The sequence below is a fragment of the Puma concolor genome, chromosome C1, assembly GCF_028749965.1.
Source record: "Puma concolor isolate L17-30 chromosome C1, mPumCon1.1.hap2, whole genome shotgun sequence".
Lineage (NCBI taxonomy): Eukaryota > Metazoa > Chordata > Mammalia > Carnivora > Felidae > Puma > Puma concolor.
In genome coordinates this window covers 18,157,204-18,179,276 of record NC_141674.1, presented here as the reverse complement: position 1 = coordinate 18,179,276, position 22,073 = coordinate 18,157,204, and the positions used below count along the sequence as shown (strand labels likewise).

At 51.6% G+C, this 22,073-nt stretch overlaps 1 protein-coding gene across 9 annotated transcripts in view; it reads left to right on the top strand.

Annotated features, from left to right (window-relative positions):
- Positions 1 to 21,831, top strand: part of STPG1 (sperm tail PG-rich repeat containing 1) — a 57,162-nt gene extending 35,331 nt beyond the window's left edge. For 8 of the 9 annotated variants that reach the window (XM_086716052.1, XM_086716057.1, XM_086716058.1 and 5 more), the window contains 4 exons: positions 3,873 to 3,981; positions 9,075 to 9,240; positions 18,145 to 18,335; positions 20,544 to 21,831. In XM_086716052.1, the coding sequence (XP_086572178.1) occupies positions 3,873 to 3,981; positions 9,075 to 9,240; positions 18,145 to 18,335; positions 20,544 to 20,620 (543 nt within the window). In that variant the 3' untranslated portion in view covers positions 20,621 to 21,831. The remainder of the gene's footprint in view (positions 1 to 3,872; positions 3,982 to 9,074; positions 9,241 to 18,144; positions 18,336 to 20,543) is intronic. The other variant, XM_086716055.1, reaches the window with a different exon arrangement.
- The last annotated feature ends 242 nt before the right edge of the window (positions 21,832 to 22,073 follow it).

Genomic DNA, 22,073 nt, shown 5'->3' with positions numbered 1-22,073 from the left:
CCTTCAGCTTTCGGGACTCAGTTTGTTGATCTGTAAAATGGGGACACATGTCCACTTCGTGGTATTAATGCAAATGTTAAATTAGGTCATGGATGCTGAGCGCTTGGCACAGCCCTGGGCGCACAGGGTTCCACTATACATGGAGATCAGCAGAACTGTCTCTGGGGAAGTCACGTCACTTCTTGAGCCTCAGCTGTAAAATGGAATCAATTATACTGGCCCTATGGGGTTATTATAAAAAGCAAATGAGACATCAAGTGTGAGAACATAAGACGTGAATTGTACATAAGGTATTAATATCACTATGCCATGCTGCAAAATGTTTTGGTCTTAGAATACTTCATCTTTAATGTCCTTTTTTAAATATTTATTTATTTTGGGAGAGAGAGAGAGAGAGAGAGAGTGAGAGCAAGGGAGGGGCAGAAAGAGAGGGAGAGAGAATTCCTCTCCACTGTCAGCACAGAGCCTGACCAAGGGGCTCCGTCTCACAAATGGTGAGATCATGACCTCAGCGGAAATCGAGAGCCCGATGCTTAACCGACTGAGCCACCCAGGCGCCCCTCCTTTTTCTTTTATAACACTTTCAAGTAATACTTGTTTTTCTGACTACAAGGCCCCTGCCCACCTTCTGTGAGTGGTCAAATCAATTGTAATGTGCTCAAAGCAATATATGCCTGTGAGGCCAGCACTGTTCAATAGAAATATAATGGGAGCCACATACATCATTTAAATTTTCCCAGTAGCCACATTGAAAAGTAAAAAGGCATAGGTGAAATAATTTTAATAGCATATTCTATTTAGCTCAGTATATTCAAAACATTATTTCAACATCAAATCAATATAAAATTATTGATTATAAGTTTTATTTTTATTTTTTTAAATAAATATTAAAAAAATTTTTTTTAATGTTTATTTATTTTTGAGACAGAGAGAGACAGAGCATGAACGGGGGAGGGGCAGAGAGAGGGAGACATAGGATCTTAAAGCAGGCTCCAGGCTCTGAGCTGTCAGCACAGAGCCCGACGCGGGGCTCGAACTCACGGACCGTGAGATCCTGACCTGAGCCGAAGTCGGACGCTTAACCGACTGAGCCACCCAGGCGTCCCTGATTATAAATTTTATAATTTATAAAATTAGCAGTATCATGTACTTCAGATTGGGTTAGATTGGGTGGTCAGAGAAGGCTCTGAGGCTGACCCGAGGACTGAAGGGAGAGGCAGAGTTGAGGGAACAGCATGTGCAAAGGTCCTGGGACAGCAAGCAGCTTAGCTCTGGGAACTACAAGAAGGTGGCTAGAGTAGCATTAGCTAGGAGGAGAGGGGAGAAGGGGAAGCCAGACAGATAGGCAGGGGCCAGTTCACTCAGGACCCTAAAGACCCTGGGAGGGATCTTTAATTTTATTCTCTGTGGGAAGACTTTGGAGGGGGGGCGGTGAGGGGGTGTGAGATGACATCATCTGATATACTTTTTTAAAAAGCTCCCTCCAGCAGCCATATGGAGACGGGACCGTGGTGTGGGCGAGGAGTGGCTTTTGAAAAACCAGTTAGAAGGCTCTTACACTAACAGGAGAGAGGTCAAGGCCCGGTCCAAGAAAGTGGTAATAAAGGTTCTTGGCCACCGCAAAATGCCTTTGCCATTCCTGACACAGGTACTTAGTGTTTCACACACCTGCCTCCCCAGCCCACTGGGTGCTCCTTCACTTCACATCTCCGGTGCCCCGTGCAGGGCCTGGCATGCCAAGCACTTGGCGATAAGTGTTTATGACATTGAAGGAATTACCCCCAGTAGCGTATAGCTGCTCATCTAGAAAAGACCGCTTCCCAAGACAGAGTTCGGACCTTCTGCCAATGGATCCATTTCAAGTGCATGTTTTTTTGTTGATTATGGTTTTAATGTGACTGTGAAAAGCATCCATGCTCCTCCTAAAACATATTCGAGCATTATAGAAATGCTTGAGCTAGGAAAGTAGAAGTCTCTTGTGATTCCGCTCTCTGAAGCAAACCGCCATTCAAAACAGGTGCAGTTTCGTTCATATTCTCTTCCTCCCCCATCCCTACTTCCAGCATTAGGATTACGTTATCCACAGTACACGTGCATTTTCTACTCCACTGTATCTTGGATTTTTTTCCCCCTGGTAATACAATAAACCTGTTTCATTTTTTCTTTTTCCCCCAACCTGCTAGTGGAGTGGACCGTTTTCCTCGTCTAATGGTGAAATCTTCCAGTGACACACACTCAGGGTAGACAAAAATGCTCCCTTTTTCAGTTGTTTTTCTGTCTGGGTGAGGAATAAGGCCGAGATCGTGTTTTGTCTACAGGAGGCTTTTTTCAGACCCGGAGAACAATGGTTGAGTCAACTGGCAAGAAGCAGAAATGCGCTAATCCTGTTAGCCACACGGTGCAGTGAGGTCTGTCGGGGCCTCTCTTCCCCTCTGCTTACCACGATCCCCCCACCTCTCTATTCGGCTCCTTTTTCGTGGTACCGTGTGATTACTTCCTCTCCAGGCAGCCTGGCTCCTGGCCCTCTGTCCAGTAATTAGCCTCTCCACCCGATGTTTTTTTTTTTTTTTATTTTTTTTTTTAATGTTTATTTATTTTTGAGACAGAGAGAGACAGAGCATGAACGGGGGAGGGGCAGAGAGAGAGGGAGACACAGAATCGGAAACAAGCTCCAGGCTCTGAGCCATCAGCCCAGAGCCTGACGCGGGGCTCGAACTCACGGACCGCGAGATCGTGACCTGGCTGAAGTCGGACGCTTAACCGACTGCGCCACCCAGGCGCCCCTCCACCCGATGTTTTTGTTTGTCCTCCCTGCATGCATTCTAGCCATTAGGACCCCGGGAAAAGCTAAATTCCTCCGCCTTTGTAAACACAAAATCGAAATGCCATCTGCACTTCTCGCGAAACATTTTTTTGACAAAGGAGTATCTCGGAAAATCAAACCATCTGGGCCCCAGCACATAGTTTCACTTGTTCAGTAAATAGGCCCGGTCATGGCATATCCGATTTTTATTGCACCTTTATCTAATGAATACAGGGGACTGACTGCCAATTGGCATTTAAAATATTTATGATTCACGTATCACAGAAGAATGATCTCAGTGTTCTCCCCCCCCCCCCCCCCGTTATTTTTAGAGTGCTGTGCACACTGTATATTGCATGGATCAGTCAAAATGCTTGATTTCTGGTCGGTCCAGAAAAGTCAGGACAAGGGAGCGTTGTAAATCTGATCGTAATCTTAAATTACATGACGCCCTGGTGTGCCCCAAATCCTGCGTTTATAGAAGGGCTGTTTGAACAGTACGGAATCAGGGTGGAGATATGTAGGACTAAGTGTATTGAAAGGAACGAAAGGCATAGAAAAAATTATGAAAATAACGTGCATGTGTGGTGTCGCAGACTTACAGAAAAATCCCCGTCCTATAGACGATGTCTGTCACCAGCATAAACTCCATCGAGTAGAGCAGGGATTATCGGGTCTGCTTTACAGGTGAGAAAACCCAAGTTCAGAGAAATTGAACACCTCGTGCAGAATCACGCCCCGTGTGGGGCAGACGCGGGCCTGGCAGCCAGGTCTTCGGGTTCTCTTCCGGGCACGGTCCTCTGCGCCATGTTGGGTGACCAGACATCTGAGGGTGGTCACAAACTCGCGGACCACTCTAGCTGAGGCGACCGAAAAGGCACTGGGACCTTTTCCATTCACGTCAGTTCATTTTGTGAGGACAGGCTTAAATCAGATTTTTTTTTTCTTTTTCATTCTTTTTTTTTTTTTTTTTTTTTACCCCAGTGTGCCCCTTGTCTGGGCTTGATGACAAAGAGAAAGAAAGGGAAGGCATTGGGCACACCGTGCTTGTTTTCTCCCCTGTCCCCAGGCCTCTGTCTCTTGCTGCAAGCAAAGAAACAACGTCTGTGCCCGAGCCGGGTTTATGTCCAAAACCCAGAGAGGATTTTTCACTATCACTGACACAGGACCTGCCCCAGGTAAGCAGCCACCTTGCACTGGCCTTGACCTAAGGGTTGATGGACCAGATCTGCTCCGCAGGGCACCACTGCTCCGGAGGGAGTCTCTTCGGAAGGAGTTAGGCTTTGGGGTAAAGGGGATGTTGAGCAGGTGTTGAACAAAAAGGAGAAGGCTGGGGAGAAGGCGCTGCTCTGGAAATGGCCCCCAGAGGAGCTTCGCTGGCCTCCCCTTTCAGGACCGGGCGCAGCTTCCCTGGGCAGCCAGCTGGGGAAGCGGCTTCTCGCCTCAGAAGTGTGCACGCTCACACGCCCCAGGTGCCATCCCGGGCCAACGGGGCCCTCAATACGCTGAGTGTCCAGATCCTTCCTTTCCTCCTGAGCCCAGAGCTGACTTCATCAACTAGTCACTGACCGATGGACAGTAGCTCCGTTTACTGAGCACCTACTCGGTGCTAAGTATTTTCTGTGCAGCCCTCACACACCTGTCTTCCTTGTGGGCCCGCATTTCAGGTGAGGAGAGGGGGCTCCGAGAGTGGAAGTGACCTGCTTGGTGTCACACAGCTAACACATGGCAGGCCTAAGTCCAGAGGTGTCTGACTGAGGAGGCTGCTGCCCCTGTGAGCCCCTCGTGACTTCTGGAACTGCCCCAAGAGGGGGCCTGCAGGCGTCTTCCTCCCTGGGCTGGGAGAGGTCTGTTCGCTCAGACCCGCTCCCCGCTTCCAGCCTCAGCCAGAGGTTTCCAGAGAGAGGTCTGGTGATGCTGCCACTGGTATTCCGGGAGCCCTTGTCACCTGCCCGCTGGGTCCTGAAGACGGCTCCCTCCCCCCCCCCCCCCCCCCCCCCCCCCCGCCGTCCCAAGGGAGCCATGAGCCCCAGAGCTGAGGGGAGGAACAGGGAGGAGGGGGGTGTGGATAAAGTTGCAGCACACTTCAGATTTCACCAAATCCCGATTAAAGCTGAGAAGATCAGTCCGAAGCTGAATAACAAAACCAGCCCTAATTAGGAGGCTAAGCCCCGCTAAAGCTCCCGGCCTTGCATCATCACAGGCAAAGCCCCACCTTGTTTGTTTATACAGAACAAAGCCGGCAGCCCTGGAGTTTGGCCAGAGGCCCTGCCAGCGAATCACGCCCCCCCCCCCAGGTGGGCACCTTCTCAGCCAGCCGCCTGAGCCCACAACCCAGCAGGAGAGGGAGAGGTGGGCACCAACGTCTGTGAAGCCCCTACCGGGTGCCACAGGGTCTCCATTTGTCAGCCAATGATGTCCAGATGCCGTGGGGTGTTCGGCCAGCATGCCGTCACATGCTCAGAAGGCGTGAGCCACTGCGATCATCGACCCCCGTCTTATAGACAAAAAATGACACCTGGAAAGCAGGCCCAGGGGCCCGTCGGTGATCTGAATCCAGGCCCATCCGGATTGGCGCCTGCTGCCTCAGAAACCTGCTGGGGGGAGCTGCCCTCCTGGGAGAAACAATCAGCCCTGACCTCTCAGAAATAACTCTGGTGGTTTCTTCTTCCCCCGCTGGGGGAAAACAGATGCGGAGCACGGGGCCCCTGTCCCAGCAGCTCTGAGGGCCCCTACCTCAGGGGCGGAGGGCCAGGACCCGCCCGCCTTCAATTCTGAGCCAAATGCTCACCTCCGCACGTTTGCTGCTTGGGTTTTCTAAAGTTTACATCTGCCAAGCTCCTCAGGAATGTCCTCCTCTCTCTTTTTCCTCAAAATAGAAGAAGCTTCTTACAGTTAAGGGAAACACCTGTGTTAAAGTGTCACTTGAGAAACGGGGGTTGCAGAATCGAATCTGCACAGTGGGCTCAGCAGCAAGTAGTTTTCCAACCACACTCTGGAAAAGACCCCAAGGAAATGCACCAGAGCTTATACCGGGTTCTCTCTGGGCCGTAAGATCACGGGCGCCTGTTTTGTCCTGCTTCTGCTTTTCAGCATTTGATAATCAAGCGTTGCTTTAACCTTTCCGTGGGAGGGGGAAACATATTTTATACAACATATATACAAATGTATACATATTTACACATGAATGAGAGAAAAATAAACCTAATACGAGAGATGTATCCCAATATTATAAAGGCTGCAACCTGGACATTTACTTAAAAAAATTTTTTTTAATGTTTGTTTATTCTTGAGAGACAGAGACAGAGACAGAGCATTAGTGGGGCAGGGGCAGAGAGAGACACGCACAGAGTCTGAAGCAGGCTTCAGGCTCCGAGCTGTCAGCACAGAGCCCGACACGGGGCTTGAACTCACAAACTGTGAGATCATGACCTGAGTTGAAGTTGGACGCTCAACCCACTGAGCCACTCAGGCGCCCCGATGGTTCAACTTTTAATGTTTATTTTTTGAGAGAGAGAGAGAGAGCAAGTTCAAGTTGGGCAGGGCAGATAGAGGAGGAGACACAGAATGTGAAGCAGGCTCCAGGCTCTGAGCTGTCAGCACAGAGCCCCATGTAGGGCTCAAACTCACGAACCATGAGATCATGACCTGAGCAGAAGCCAGGCGCTTAACTGAATGAGCACCCAGGCACCCCCCTGCTTTTTAAAAAAAATTTTTTTAATGTTTATTTTTCTTTAAAAAAAAATTTTTTTAACGTTTACTTATTTTTGAGACAGAGAGAGACAGAGCATGAATGGGGGAGGGGCAGAGAGAGGGGGAGACACAGAATCTGAAACAGGCTCCAGGCTCTGAGCGGTCAGCACAGAGCCCGACGCGGGGCTCGAACTCACGGACTGTGAGATCACGACCTGAGCCGAAGTCGGCCGCTTAACTGACTGAGCCACCCAGGCGCCCCTAATGTTTATTTTGAGAGAGAGAGAGAGAGAGAGAACAGGGGAGGGCCAGAGAGAGAGAGTGAGACAGAATCTGAAGCAACTTTTTTAAAACTTTAGCATATATTGGGAACATCTTTTCATGCTATTAAAACCCTTCTAAGAATATCATTTTTTGAAATGGCTGTTTGGTATTCCATCCCATGGCAGTACCATAAGTTAAGGAACAAATGGCCTCTTACTGGAAATTTAGGTTGTTTTAAACCGATCACCAATATAAGTAGAGAGGCAGCAAACATCCTTGTAGCTCACAGCTTGTGTAAAATCAAGAGTATTTCCTTATATTAATTACTTAAAGCAGAATTGCTAAGTCAGAAGCATGTAGAATAGTTAAGGTTTTTTTTTTTTTTATATACATTGGTGGCCAAATTGTTCTTCAGCAGAGGGATTAGTTTCCTCCTGCTGCTGTGAGGTAACTGTTTTTCCCCACCTTTGCCACCACTGGTATTATCATTTAAATAAAATCTTTCTAATACGTACCATATTGTTTTCAGTACTTTTGCAATGGAAAAGTACATTTTTGGGGTGCCTGGGTGGCTTAGTCGGTTGAGCGTCCGACTTCAGCCCAGGTCATGATCTCGCGGTCCGTGGGTTCGAGCCCCGCATCGGGCTCTGTGCTGACAGCTCAGAGCCCGGAGCCTGTTTCAGATTCTGTGTCTCCCTCTCTCTCTGACCCTCCCCTGTTCATGCTCTGTCTCTCTCTGTCTCAAAAATAAATAAACATTAAAAAAAAAACTTTAAAAAAAAAAGAAAAGTACATTTTTATTGAAAACAAAGTCAACTTCACCATGTTTAGAAAATTTGAAATATTTTTCCCGCCCATAGTGTAACTGTAATTACTAATTACACTAATGTAATCGCTTCCACTTTTCTGGGTTCCCATCTGTTTTTTTTAAGGTGTATTTATTTTTGAGAGAGAGAGAGCAGGGGAGAGGCAGAGAGAGAGGATCCCTGAAGCAGGCTCCTTGCTTACGGCAGCGAGCCCAACGCGGGGCTCGAACTCATGAACCGTGAGATCATGACCAGAGTTGAATTCCGACACGACACTCGACTGACTGAGCCACCCAGGTGTCCCCCACCTATTTTTATTCAGATGTATCCATTTGTACCTAGACATCATCATAGTATGGGAAATTTTAGGCATTATTTTGCTTTTTTTCACTCACCTTTATTTTTCCAAAACATTGCCGTGTGGCTTCTGGTCTCCGTATTTGTTGTGTCCAGGCTCATATTCCACCGGGTCGGGCTGCTGTTCCCACGACAGTACCCCTGGCCTTGGACATTCAGGCCACTTAGCCCTTCTCACACTGCAGTTACTGCTGTTACGTGAGTCTCTACGCTTAGAGCTTTTCCTGCATGTTGAATAATTCCCTTAATTTCTGAGTAGTGGGTCCAGATGTCCTCAAGGCTTTCGCTCTGCACCGCTGCTTTGCATTTGAAAAACACCTGCACCCACCGGCAGGGCTTCTGACAATTTAGGGGAGACTGCCTTTACTTCCCCCCCAGCCCGGGTCATTGTCTTCCTCCTTGAAGCAAGTTAATTTTATTCTCTCTTGAAGCAGGGCATAGTGGGAAAGCACGGACTTTGGAGACAGGTGGCCCTGGGCCCACGTAGTAGGTGCTCAATAAATATTTGTTGATTGCATAATAGTTACTAAACAACGACTATACGCCTGGAACTAAAATATTACTGTTGTTGGAAGAATTATTCTTACCTTATAGCGGAGGAAACTGGGCCTACTTCCTAGTTAGATGAAATGCGGGGGGCAAATTATTCGCTATCTCTGAGTCTTCATTTCCTCCTTTTTGGAATGGAGGTGACAATTACCCATGTAGCTGGGCTTCTGTGAGGATTCAATGAGCTAAGTATGTGATGCACATGGCCCATGTTCTCCATTTTTCGGGGCGCCTGGGTGGCTCAGTAGGTTAAGCATCCGACTTCAGCTCAGGTCATGATCTCACGCTCTGTGAGTTCGAGCCCCGCGTCGGGCTCTGTGCTGACAGCTCGGAGCCTGGAGCCTGCTTCAGATTCTGTGTCTTCCTCTCTCTCTGCCCCTCCCCTGTTCATGCTCTGTCTCTCTCTGTCTCAAAAATAAATGAAAACATTTAAAAAAAAAAATAAAAAATAAAGGGTATTATTTTTCAGGCAGCCCTCCCATTTGACCATCTTGGAGTGATCCCACCTTATAGTCATTAAATGTATTCTTAGGTGTAAGGTACTGCTTTTTATTTATTTGGGGCGAGTTCCTTACTCTGTTTTAAAATGTCTTTCTTCTTAGGGCATTATAATATCAACGAATCCCTCATGAAGCAGTCGCCAAAGGTATTGACGTCTTGTTTTAAATCAAAAACTGGACGTGGATTAAAACTGACATCAACGGGCCCGGGACCTGCTTATTACAACCCCAATGACCACATCAAAATTCTGAAAAAGGCTCTTTTCCCGTGAGTCCTGATTATTCTGATCTTTCTTTTGAAAGGCGGTTCTGGGAAAGGACCCAACATGAGCAGAAAAGGGAGGGGTGTCACTGCTTGGCAGAACATGGCGCCAGGTCACTCACTCTCCAGGGGCCCTTGTGACATAGTAGGTGCTCAGGAAATACTTGCTGAATGCATATTTATTGAGCAACTACTATGCACCAGGAACTTAGCATCCTATTCAACCATCGTAGTACCCCGGTTGCAAGAATTATTATTCTTACTTCATAGGTAGGCTTCAGGGCAGCTAAGGAGCTGCCTAAGTCCACACAGCTAACTTGAAATGCTGCTAGGAATCAGGCTCAGGACTGTCTGGATCTTTCTGCATTCCTCATGATGTTGTGTTTATCCTGGTGCTGACATTATTCTATATTTTTTAAAAAAAATTTTTAATGCTTATTTATTTTTGAGAGAGAGAGAGACAAAGTACGAGCGGGAGAGGGGCGGGGGCGGGGGGGATACACAGAATTGGAAGTAGGATCCAGGCTCTGAGCTGTCAGCACAGAGCCTGACGCGGGGCTCGAACTCACGAACCACGAGATCATGACCTGAGCCGAAGTCGGACGCTCATCCAACTGAGCCACCCAGGCGCCCCGACATGATTCTACTTTTATAACATAAAATCTCTACTGGGGTAGCAGGATACACAGCAGCACGGGGCCATTCGAGTTTTGCACTGATAAGCTGGAAGTCTGGACTTTGGAGTTGGACAGACCTGCTGGATTTGAACTTCAGCTATGCTGTTTTCATGCTGTGTGACCTTGGCCATGGTACTAAGCCCTCTGAACCTCCAAGGCCTCATCTGTGAAGCAAAGTGGGGACAGTCCATGCCTCATAGTGTTGCTTTCAGATTTTATAATATATGTTTGGCATGTAGCAGGTGAGAAGGTGACAATATTCACACCAATTTAAAAAGTGAAGCCCAGGATTTGTGTTAACATGTTTAATATCCAGTGCATTTAATGTTACTTTCACCTAACAGGTTCGAAGGTTCACAGGGCTTACTTATTCCTCAGATGGTTCTAGAACTTCTGGAACTAACTGCCAGGTCAGTCTGCCTGTCGCCATCTGAGGCCTCACCCGGGTATAGTCCTCTGCAGGCAGGATTGGCCACTGGGCAGGCTGACCTGCAGAAGACCCCTCCAAAGAGGTCAGGCAGGTGGTCAGGCTCATACCCACAGTGGGTCAGACGTCCAGGCAACCCGGGAGACTGACAACATTGGGCATATACTCTGACCATCAGTCCAGGACAAGGAGATGGGGTGGGGGGAGAGGAGCAGGAGATGAACCTTCCGTGCCAGACTTAGGATCTGGAGAAGGGATCCAGACCTCAGATGGAATCCACTGGAGAAGTCCCTTCTGCCCTTCGGTTCTTGGGTTCTGCAGGTTGAGCCTTCACGGGCTCCAGGGCTCAAAACCGGGGCAGGATAGTCTCCAGGAACACGCTCTCTCTGAACACCAGGGACTTACCGCCTCCGGGCTGGCTCAGGGCACCCCTGCACACCTTCCCTTACTGTCCCGACGAAGAGAGTGGGTAAGAGGACAGGCTTCGGAGTCAGCAGACCTGGGCGTGAGTCACGGCTCTGTCCCTTTCTTCTCTCCGAGCCTGTCTCCCTGTTATGAAGCGGGGATAAGAGTCTCATCTCGTAGGGCTTCTGTGAGGGTTAGACGAGAAATGTTATCGTTAGAGCTGCTGCTGTTCCGTATCCTATAGGCGTATGAGCGTACAGGGGACGGCTGTTGCTTGGCGCGAGCCGCTCAGGCTCCTAGCTCGAATCTGGAAGCTTCTTTGAGGAAATGGTGAGAAGGAGAGTGGAGAATACTCAGCGTTGAACCGCTTGCCCCAGAGAAGTGCTGTGTGGCCTTTGCTGAAGTTTGAACGAGTGGTTGGGGATAATTCCCATCTCACGGCATTTGCGTCTGTTAGTCAACAGGCCCTGTAGGTTTCTGGGTCTGTGCCGGAGGCCGTGGGGGTGCTCGGGTGAACAGGGCACTGTACACGCCTTTAGCTAGGCTCACCTGGGAACAACTCCAGAGCAAGGCAGAGGAGGGGTAGCAGAATGCTGGAGCATATGGCCCCAAGGTTGTGTGGCCACACAGATCCCGAGAGCAGTCTTTCCAGCAGGTGCAGTGCGGTGGTGCTGGTGTGTCTGGGGGTGTCTGGGGATCACTGGCTCTCTGTGGGGCTTTGCGAGTGACAGATCTTTGGTTAATAAGTCTAGGAAGCCCTGCATATGAACCCTGTACCTCTGGGAGCATCACTGTGTGCATGGCCTAATTAAAAGCTCTGAGATGTCCCGACGTAAAACAACAACAACAACAACAAAAACCCCAAACCCTACTAAACCCAATGTCTCTTAAACTTGGGTTCACCCAGGGGCGCCTGGGTGGCGCAGTCGGTTGAGCGTCCGACTTCAGCCAGGTCACGATCTCGCGGTCCGTGAGTTCGAGCCCCGCGTCAGGCTCTGGGCTGATGGCTCAGAGCCTGGAGCCTGTTTCCGATTCTGTGTCTCCCTCTCTCTCTGCCCCTCCCCCGTTCATGCTCTGTCTCTCTCTGTCCCAAAAATAAATAAACGTTGGAAAAAAAAATTAAAAAAAAACAACAAAAAAAAACTTGGGTTCACTCTGGTGAGTAGATAGACCCCCCACTTGGGTTCACCCTGGTGAGTGGATGGTGCCCTGGGCAGGACATTTGGTTAACAGCCCCTATGGTCTAGGTGGCTCTTAGCACCTCCCTCAGCCTTTGTTTCATCATGTGGGAAAAGAGGGGAAGTCTCTTCGTTTCCAACACTCCACGACCCTGTGCTTGCTCACCATGGCATTCAGGAGAGCATATTGGGGGCAGTGAACGTAGAACCAGCCTGGACTCCCAAAGGAGGCCCAAAATATATAAACATTAAAAAATGAAATTTTTTAATGTTTGTTTATTTTTGACAGAGAGAGAGAGAGAGAGAGAGAGTGCGTGCGTGCAAGTGGGGGAGGGGCAGAGAGCTAGAGAGGGAGACACAGAATCCGAAGCAGCTCCAGGCTCTGAGCTGTCAGCACAGTGCACGAGGCAGGGCTCGAACTCATGAACCACCAGATCGTGACCTGAGCCGAAGTCGGATGCTTAACCACCTGAGCCACCCAGGCGCCCCCAAAATATATAAATTTTTAATTGACATGGAAAGGATGAAGCTGACAATCTGTAGTTGTATTTAAAAAACAAAAAGATAAAACTCAAGTGTGCTTTGGGTTAGCCTAAATAAACATCCATCTGCTTATGTTGAATAATGAAGAAATGGGTTAATATAAGGAAAAGATACAGCTGGATGTCGTGGTATGGAGGGAGAATCCAGACTCCTGTCTCTCAAACTGGTGTTCTGTTTCCTCTCCTGTGTCCCTGGAGGGAAGAGAGGGACAGGAGCTGGGGGCCACCTGCTGGGATCCTCAGGGCCCTGAGAAGGTCTGCGTTGCTTCCTCCCCATCTCTATGTGACTTCGTTGGGACTTTATCCACGCTAAGCCTGAGCACATTTAGCTCTCCGGGGCTGCGTGGGGCAACTGAGAAACCTCGCATGTTTCTTTTGGGCAAACACAGGCGTCACACCCATGTGACGTGATTTGAGGCCTGTCCTTATTTGTCTACGATTGCGAACACTTGGCTCCCTATCTGGAGGGGAGGGTCCTAGCCTGCAAAAATAATCTTTCGGCTCTGCTTTCTTGAGGACGCAGAATCGGGAGATGTTACTTATCCCTACAGTTGTTAGTCCCGTGTTCCCCACCAACAAAAGTGAAGCCCAGGGAGGGGAGGGTTGGGTGATGTCCTGGGACTGGTCGGGAGGCCGGCAGGGGGCCAGGCATGGGCCTGTCTTGTCTCCACTCCCCTGGCCCAGCCTGCAGAGCTGAGAATGGGCTGCGGAGGCAATGTGGCCTGGTGGAAAGCACAGGCTCCAAGTCAGGCCAGCGCCGAGCCTCCTGACTTGCCAGCTCTGGGGGCCTGGGGGCGGGGAGGGGGTCACCTCAGTCCCAGAAATTCAAATTCAACCCTACAGATCGTGAAATGAACACTTCATAATGTGCTTGCAAGGCTAAAATAACTCACATAACTCACTGGGTCTGGCACACGGTAAGCTTTCCATACATGTAACTTGCATTTTTATTGAGGTCTGTGAGCGGGTCCTCTGCGCTCACCTGGTGCTTCTTGGGTGGCCCTCGGAGGGCAGATGCTGTGCTAAGGGCTGGCAGGGTGTTAGGATGACCGTTTCTGGGCTCCCTAACTGAAGAACAGGGCACAGGTGTCTCTTTGCCGTGGCCACCTTGCCTTGACTCAAAGCTAAGGGCATTTATCAGCTCCCAGGGGGCTCTTTAGGAGAGAAGAGAAGTGTCACAGTGATGGCTCAGTGAATCAGGGTGAGTCAGGAGAAGGGCTATTTTGGAGATCAAAACGGTCCCTCCCGGGTGCTGTCGTCAGCAACGAGGGGAAACGCCCACTGACATCTTCCTAACCCTTGTTCTACTTCCTGGAATTTTTAAGCCACTGGTTTTGCACAGACACGCTGTCCTGCCACAGCCAGAGCTGAAGAATCAAACCCTGTTGGCCCTGCTCCAATCTGGGTAATTACGATGACCCACCTAACGTTCCCCTGGGATTTTCAATTAGATATGGGATGCTTCTTCCCAAGCGGCTGTAATCTGTCACCCTCTACCCTGTTAAACAGAGAGTGCATTCCACCCCAGAGGCAACCAGCTGCCCTTTAATGATGAGAAAAAATTGCCCCTTTATCCCTCCCCGACCCTGGGAATCCCCGAGGCAGAGTGAATCGTGCTGGTGCCTGGGAGTGTCCCGAGGGGTCTCGGATGCCTTCCCCCAGTGACCTGCTGAGTCCTCTGCGACATTCATTATTCTCGGGCGATTTGCAAACAGCTCACATTGGAAGCTGCAAACATACTTAATCCAGTTGTGGCCAACTCAGAGCCTTTGATAGATGTTTTCTTTCTACGGGGCAGGACCCAGTTGGCTTTTATAACTGAGCAATGAGGCTCATAAAAGCTCCGGTCACAATGCACTGAGGGCTGGCCTGGGTTTGATCCAGCCGGACCTTTGTGATCTGCCCAGCCCCACCTCGCCGTGGAGGGAGCAGCCCTGGACGATGATAAAACTGTCAGGTGGGGCTCAGATGTCTGGGCTCCCCTACTTGGTGCAACCTCTCTGTTTTCCCTACAGTTCAGCAAATGTCCTGGGAGTAGGGAGGGGGCCTCAGAGATGAGTCACACGCAGTCCCCTGCCATAAAGAGCTGGGCACATAAGGAGCGTAGGAAACCCAGCACGTTCTGTGCGGGGAAAAGAAGAATGGCTAGAACATCGCGAGGGCTCAGCCACACCGAGCTAAGAGCGTTGACGGATGTCCCTTAGTGCCATCCCGGCGCCCCTGCAGGGCACTAACTACTGTCACGTAGAATACAGATGAAGCTGGTGGGGCAGGGAGTGGCATGCAGGTCCGGCTGCCTCCAGATTCCATGCTCCTCTGTGGAGCCACAGGAAGAGAGGTGGCGGAGGGGGAGGGGGAGGGCAGTGGCCACAGAAGTTTCCCAGAAGGACATGAGAAGGGAAGAATGATCAGAGTTTGCAGGGACAGTAGGTGCTCCTGGCAGAAGGAATAGCACGGGCCAAGGCGTGGAGTGGCTGAAGACTGAACCTGTGTTGGGTGTTTCTGGAAGGTCAAATGGGAGCAAGGGGCCTAGGGGATTAGGCTGGGTTAGGAGTTTTTCCTTCGGCTTCTCTCAGGGTCTCTGAGGGTGGATGGCCAGAAGCAGGTGAACAGCCTAGAAGTCCTGGGTGAGTTGAGGGCTGAAGGCCGTCTGGGAGGCTCGGCCTCTGCCTCCCTGTCCCAATTCCTGCCACGTGCAGCCACAGCTCGTGCCTTGTCCGTGACTTTGCCCCTCCTGTTTCCTCTGCTAGAAATGCCCCCTCCCCCACCTCTTCTACCTGAAGAATTCCCTGCTTACTTTTCAGGGCAAAGGTTATCTCTTCTAGGGTAGATTTCTGGGTTCACTTAGTGGGAATCTCTCTCTCTCTCTCAGTGCAGTGTTTTTACCTCTATTCTAACATTTCATGCTTAAAAAAAACCACATACTAATACAAGTAAAGAAAGCACCAGTTAAACTTCATAACAATCCTGGATGGAAGGTATTATTATCCCCCACTTTACAGATGAAGAAACTGAGCCTCAGGGAGGCTAGGAGACGTCTCTAAGGACACACAGCTGGCGAGTGGGGAAGTGCAGATTCAAACCCAAGTTTGGGTGCAAAGCCTGTATACTTCCTTAAGTTGTCACCAGTCACGACTGTCGCTAGCCGTGAATTGTCAAGCCCTTGGGAGCATTCAGGGTCTGTGTCTTAGCACAGAGTGCCTGGCACAGAGCTGCACACGTGGCTGGCACTCTTTATTTATTTTTTAAGTTTATTGATGTATTTTGAGACAGAGGGAGAGAGAGAGAGAGTATGGGAGGGGCAGAGAGAGAGAGAGAGAGGGAGACAGAGAGAAAACCAAGCGGGCTCCATGCTGCCAGCACAGAGCCCGAGGCGGGGCTCGAACCCACGAACTGTGAGATCATGACCAGAGGTGAAACCAAGAGTCGGACACTTAACCGACTGAGCCACCCAGGTGCCCCTGGCACTCTTTAAAGGTCCGGGTAGCTGAGCTGTCACAGCTGAGCCTCTCCTGGGCACGCTGACAGAGTGGAGGGCACGGGACCGCTCTAACCCCTCTGGCCAAGAATCCTGATGAGACACGGGCCCAGCCTCCTACAGGCTGTTCCTGGTTAGGAACGTACATACCTCATGGCCTTCTCGAAGATCAGGGCGAGGGCGTGAGCCAGACCGATGGGGTGACCTCATGCAATGGTTGGCTCGTTCCAGCTGCGGCGGTGAGGAATCCAGCCTGTCTCTCAGGGATGCCAGTGACACACTCATCCAATTTCTGGGGGTGCTTTGAAGGGGCGACAGAAGCCAGAACAAGGAGAAGCCAGCTTTTATCTCCGAGGGGAGAAGTGGTTGATCACACACTATAACCAGTTCGCCCATGTCAGCTGGAGGGGAAGAAAGAGGCAATGTTTTCTCTCCTTTTTCTGTGGGCACCTTTGTTCTAAATAGAAGCATCCACGCCAGCTGTTCCTCCATTATTAGATGTGAGCCTCCGGCAGATTTACCATGACTTTCAGGGGCCTCCCCTGGCCGGCTGGCCTGCCTCAGGTGAGTCTGTGGGGAGTGGGGGGGGGGGGGGGACCCTGGCGTCTCTTTCCTGAGCCTGGTTCGTCCTCTAAGACCAAGCAGGAGGCAGTGGCTTCCAGGAGCATCATCATAACAGTGGCCACTTTTATTGAGCACTTACTGTGGGCTCTGCTCGGTCCTTCCATACCTTTCCTCCATTCTTGACCTCCCTTATAAAGAGAGGGTGCGATTTCTCCCTCCTGCAGGCATAGAGAGGTCCAGGGGCTTGTCTGAGGTCCCACAGCCAGTAAGCGGGATGACAGGAATTCAGACGCAGGTCTGCGTGACTCTAAAACTCAAAGAGTCCCCTCTGCCATGATGCCTTCCCCAAATTGCTAGGCCCCAGAGACTTAAGTTCTGGTGTTGTCGTTACCGCTCATTTGCTCGGCGACTTTGGGTGAATACTTTCTCTCTCTGAGTGCCAGTTTCTTTAGCACAATAAGGAGGGTGGATAAGACATCTCTAGGTCCCCTCTAGCTCTCCAAGTTTTTTTTTTTTTAACGTTTTTTTTTTTATTTATTTTTGAGACAGAGAGAGACAGAGCATGAACGGGGGAGGGGCAGAGAGAGGGGGAGACACAGAATCGGAAGCAGGCTCCAGGCTCTGAGCCATCAGCCCAGAGCCCGACGCGGGGCTCAAACTCACAGACCGAGAGATCGTGACCTGAGCTGAAGTCGGACGCTTAACCGACTGAGCCACCCAGGCGCCCCTACTCTCCAAGTTTTAAAATGCCCTTGCTTCCAGGGCGCCTGGGTGGCTCAGTCGGTCAAGCGTCCGACTTCGGCTCAGGTCGTGATCTCGCAACTTGTGAGTTCGAGCCCCGCGTCGGGCTCTGTGCTGACAGCTCAGAGCCCGGAGCCTGCTTTGATTTCTGCGTCTCCCTCTTTCTCTCTCTCTGACCCTCCCCCACTCACGCTCTGTGTGTGTGTCTCTCTCTCAAGAACAAACATTAAAAAAAAACCTTTTTTTTTTTTTAAAATGCCCTTGCTTCCAAAGGTGTCAGCAAAAGGTAAGTGTTGTGCACGGGTCTCTTGATTTCCACTCCCACGTCCTGCCTTGCCAGGAAGATACTTAGTAGGATTCGGCATGCCCGTGCTGGAATGGTCTCTTGAGATCTACTAGTCTTGGGATGGCAAATCCTTGGAACTCAGGATGCCTCGTCCCACTTCCTGGGCCATGGCAGATATCACAAGTGGATCACCCATGCTCTTTCCTTAGAGCCCACGCGAGGCCGGAGTTCTCTACACGGAGCCCCAGCCGGGCGCCACCGGGTGATCAGAATTGGCACGTGTCTGCCCTCTCTGGTTAGTTCAACGACATCATCTGCAACACCTCGTGCGGCGCTCTCACTGTGCTGGGTGCTGCCCCGACTTCTGTGTTACAGATGCCTCATCCCATTGAACCCTGGCGGTAAGCCTATGAGGAAAGTACTGTGAGAACCGCCACTGCGCAGAAGAGAACACTGAGGTCCGGGGGCCCCCGGCTCCCCGGCAGTGGAGCCACGGCCCTGCCCAGCCGCCCCAACGACTCGGTGCTGGGCAGGTCTTGGCCACGTCTAAAAACAACCGTTTCCCCAGCAGACTGCCTGAGCACCGTCTTCACATTTTGTCTCTTTTTGAAGGAGAAACCCCCTCCTGAACTTCTCTGCCCAGCCTTCGCCCCTGCCCCCGAAGCCGCCTCTTCCAGGCCCCGGTCAGTACGAGATCGTGGACTACGAGGGGCCCCCCAGACACTTCACCTCCAGCGCATCGTTTGCATCCAACACCAGCCGGTGGACAGCAGCCCCGTCCCAGCCCGGCCTGCCCGGCCCAGGTCAGAGGATTGTTTTAAATGATTGTAAAAACCAAATCTGGAAGTGTTTGTCATTCCTGGGCCATCAAATGTCACTGATTTATGGGATGTTTGCCAAGAAGGTTACAGAGGTTAGAGTCGATCCGGAAGACTTTTAGGCCTGCGCTTTTGGAGTATGAAAGGATTTTCTTTGAGGTGAAAGGACTCTTGGAGTTAGTCCCGTCCAGGGGTTCACAACCAATGACCGTGAATGTCCGAGAGGCTCGGAGATGGGATCCGGACCCCCAGAGGGGTCTGTGACCCTGAGACTGCCTGCAGATTTGGAGCATGAAGACATTATTATTATTGTCATTATTATTATTATTTTGGAGAAAGGGGCCATAGCACTTTGTCAGATGGGTCAACAATTTCACCGTTCTTTTTTTTTTTTTTTTTTTTAATTTTTTTTTTTTCAACGTTTTTATTTATTTATGGGACAGACAGAGACAGAGCATGAACGGGGGAGGAGCAGAGACAGAGGGAGACACAGAATCGGAAACAGGCTCCAGGCTCCGAGCCATCAGCCCAGAGCCCGACGCGGGGCTCAAACTCACGGACCGCGAGATCGTGACCTGGCTGAAGTCGGACGCTTAACCGACTGCGCCACCCAGGCGCCCCACACCGTTCTTGAAAGTACTTAAATCACTGGCCTGATCTGGCAGAGTCACCCTATAGCTGGGGAAGACCCGGAGAGCAAGTTGTGCACTGAGCCACAGTGAGAGAGCGGCAGGGCAGAGCGCCACGCCGTTTCCCCCCTGTGCCCTGTTGTCGTGAAACAAGCCGGGGACTGTTCACTGGAGCAGCTCCCGTGAGCTGTCGGGTTCCGAGCCCTCTTTGCAGATGGCTGAAGCCGTGGGACCCTGTCGCCTCTGGGACCTTCGTGAGAGCTAATAGCCTGAGGGACCTGTTCCAGCGCGTGGTCTCTAGACTCCCTGACCTCTTTGTAGCTCTCTCACAGCCCCTTAGCTCTTTGCCCCTCCCTGACATTGGCCGGAGCTGGTGGCGCTGGGGACTGGACAGCGTGTGCTGGTGGGCAGGCGGTGGGGGAGGAGGAAGGCAGAGCCGGGGTGGCTGCTAGGTCTGTCCAAATCAGTCGTCCAGGGAGCGCTGATGACGCTCCTCCCCTGGGGGACAACGGTGACTTAGCCTGGTGTTACCCCCAGAGGTGTCAGTCTGGTAGGGGAGACACCTTCCCCTCCAAACATACTGGTGAGTAAATCATAAGGTGGACGGGACAGGGAGAGTCATCCTTATGGCTCCAGCCTTGGAAATGGAATGATAACCAAGTCAAGAAGACTGCAGTGGTTTGACCTTGGGGTCACCTGGTCAGTCCAGGCAGGACCCAGCAGGGTGGGGCAAATGTACTCACGCTCCAGTCAAGCAGAAGGCTCCAGAAGGCCTGGGGACCGGTGAGGAGCCTTGTCTGACCCTGTTTGGTCCAGGCATCTAGAAGCTTTTTCTGAGTGTCTGCTGCACATGGTGTGGGGCACCTGGCACACAGGTGCAGGCCACTTCCTGCTGCTGTGACCACCTGCATCTAGGTGGGTTTCCCAGAGGACTGGCCTGGGAGTGAGCCACATGCCTGCTTGGCCTCCCGTGGGTGTGGATCTGCCTGGATCCTCGTCGGCCGAATCGGCATCAGTATGAGAGTTTCTAGTCACCCCTGTGTGGTCCTGGCAGCTGGTCTCCTACGGAAAGTGCTTGCAGTTGTCAAGGTTTTCACTTTTCTGGAAATTTCTTTTTCTTTCCTTTTTAAAACTAGGCTCCACACCCAGTGTGGGGCTTGAACTCACAACCCTGAGACCAAGAGTCACATGCTCTACCAACTGAGCCAGACAGGCGCCCTTCTGGAAATTTCTGGACTAAAGAAAAACAAAACCCTATCAAGCTGACACCTTGCTTCTTTAAGAGTATTGTTTTACTCCCTTTTTTTTTTTTTTTTCTTTATCAAATCTGATTGAAAACTCTTTTGTAAATGTTCTCCTGTTAGGGAGTTAAAGGCTGGAAGCCGGGGTTCAAGTCCTGCCTCGACTGGGCCAATCCCTTCCCCTCTCTGCCTCCCCACTTGTAAGTTGCAGGGACCAGGGCAGGGGTGCCCCGACATCGCCAGCTCTGATGTAGAATGCCAGGGGCTTGGGCAACCGGCCTCTTCCCTCTTAATACCGTCTTTTTCTCTCTCTCCCCTCACAGCCACGTACAAGCCAGAATTCCCTGGAAAACAGTCCTTTCTCTACAACGAGGACAACAAATGGATCCCAGTGTTGTAGGGACCCCACACAAGCTCGGGGAGAACGCTGGCCACCAGCTGCCTCACCCAGGCCCCCCAGGACGTTCATTCAGAGAATGCCCATCTCGTGTGTGACAGACGACGACTTGGAGGGCAGATCTGCCCCTGCCCCCCCGTCCCCCGTGGCTGGCGTGGAGCTGGGAGGCTGCGTTTGTCCTTGTCTTGAACTGCCTCCTGGAGATTGGACACCCGCCTCCACTGACTCCAGTGGTTCCCTGAGCAGAAATGAGGGGTGGACAGAGCCCTCCTTGGTTACCTGCCATGCACCTGCCCGTGCTGGGATGTGCAGTCCTCTCCGCAGATGTAAGAGGTTCCTGAAGCTCAGGCTCGAGGGAGAAGGCTGCCATTGACAGATTCCCCATCTAGAAGCCTGACGCTGGGCCAGGGCTCGAGGTCCAGACTGTACCTGCTGGGTGGACCGCACAGGACTGCGGCCCGGGCACAACTCCCATCCTTCACCCTTGACTTCCGGGAGCCGGAAAGGCCCAGAGGTGCTTGTGACAGACTCAAGGGGGTTGCCTGGGCCCGGGCCCCCAGCTAAGCCTACGCACCTCACCTTCAGGAAGAGCATGGCCCCAGTCACCGTGGTCACTTGTGCTCGGTACCCACCTTCAGGAGAAGGCCACCACATCCGTGGAGTGGCCCGGCATTCAACAGCACACATGGGCAGGTCGCTGCTGGAGCCAGAGCCCTGGAAACAGCATTCTGAGGGGGCAAGGGGGCAGGGAGGCACCGCTTGGTGCCTGCGGGTTCTTTCTTTTACTGGGACTTTCCTATCCCCGGGCCTGGCCTCCGTCTCCTCCCAGGCCTCCTGCTCAAGTTTGACACAGCCTTTGATGAATCTTTTCTGACCTGCCACGTCCGTTTCCCCCGGCAAGAGGGAGAGATTCCCAAAGAACCAAGGGGGAATAGAAGAAACCACACGTCCCCTCCTTTCCCAAATATTGATGTTGTCGTTCACTTCTGCAAGCGGAAGGCACTTATGCAGCCCCCTCCCCGCTCCCCACGGAGTCCAGGCCCCTCACTCCCGGGGCCCCTCCCCTGACTTTGCTCTGTGACCAGAGGGTGAGTGGCCTTCCCGTCAGAATGGCCGCTGACTGGCCCCCCCGTGGGGAGGGGTGGGTGAGGAAGAGGGAGGGAGAAGGATGGAATACCATATCCAATTAAACCGACTTCTTGCGTCTCGCCAAAGCTGGCCTTTTTGTGAACCTCAGATTCCCTCAAGCGCCCGCTGCGTCGGGACGGGCGGGAGATGGCCTGGGGCACCTCGTTAAGAGCGATGCCACCTGGACCTCGAGGCGGGACGCCCCGTGCTCCCATCCTGTCAGGTCCGGAGCTCCTTCTCGAAGGTTAAGAGTCAGGTTCGAATTCCGGGGCTCAAGGTCGACACTCGCGGGGGCCGGGCAGGCGGCACATGGGGCAAAACAGTGAGG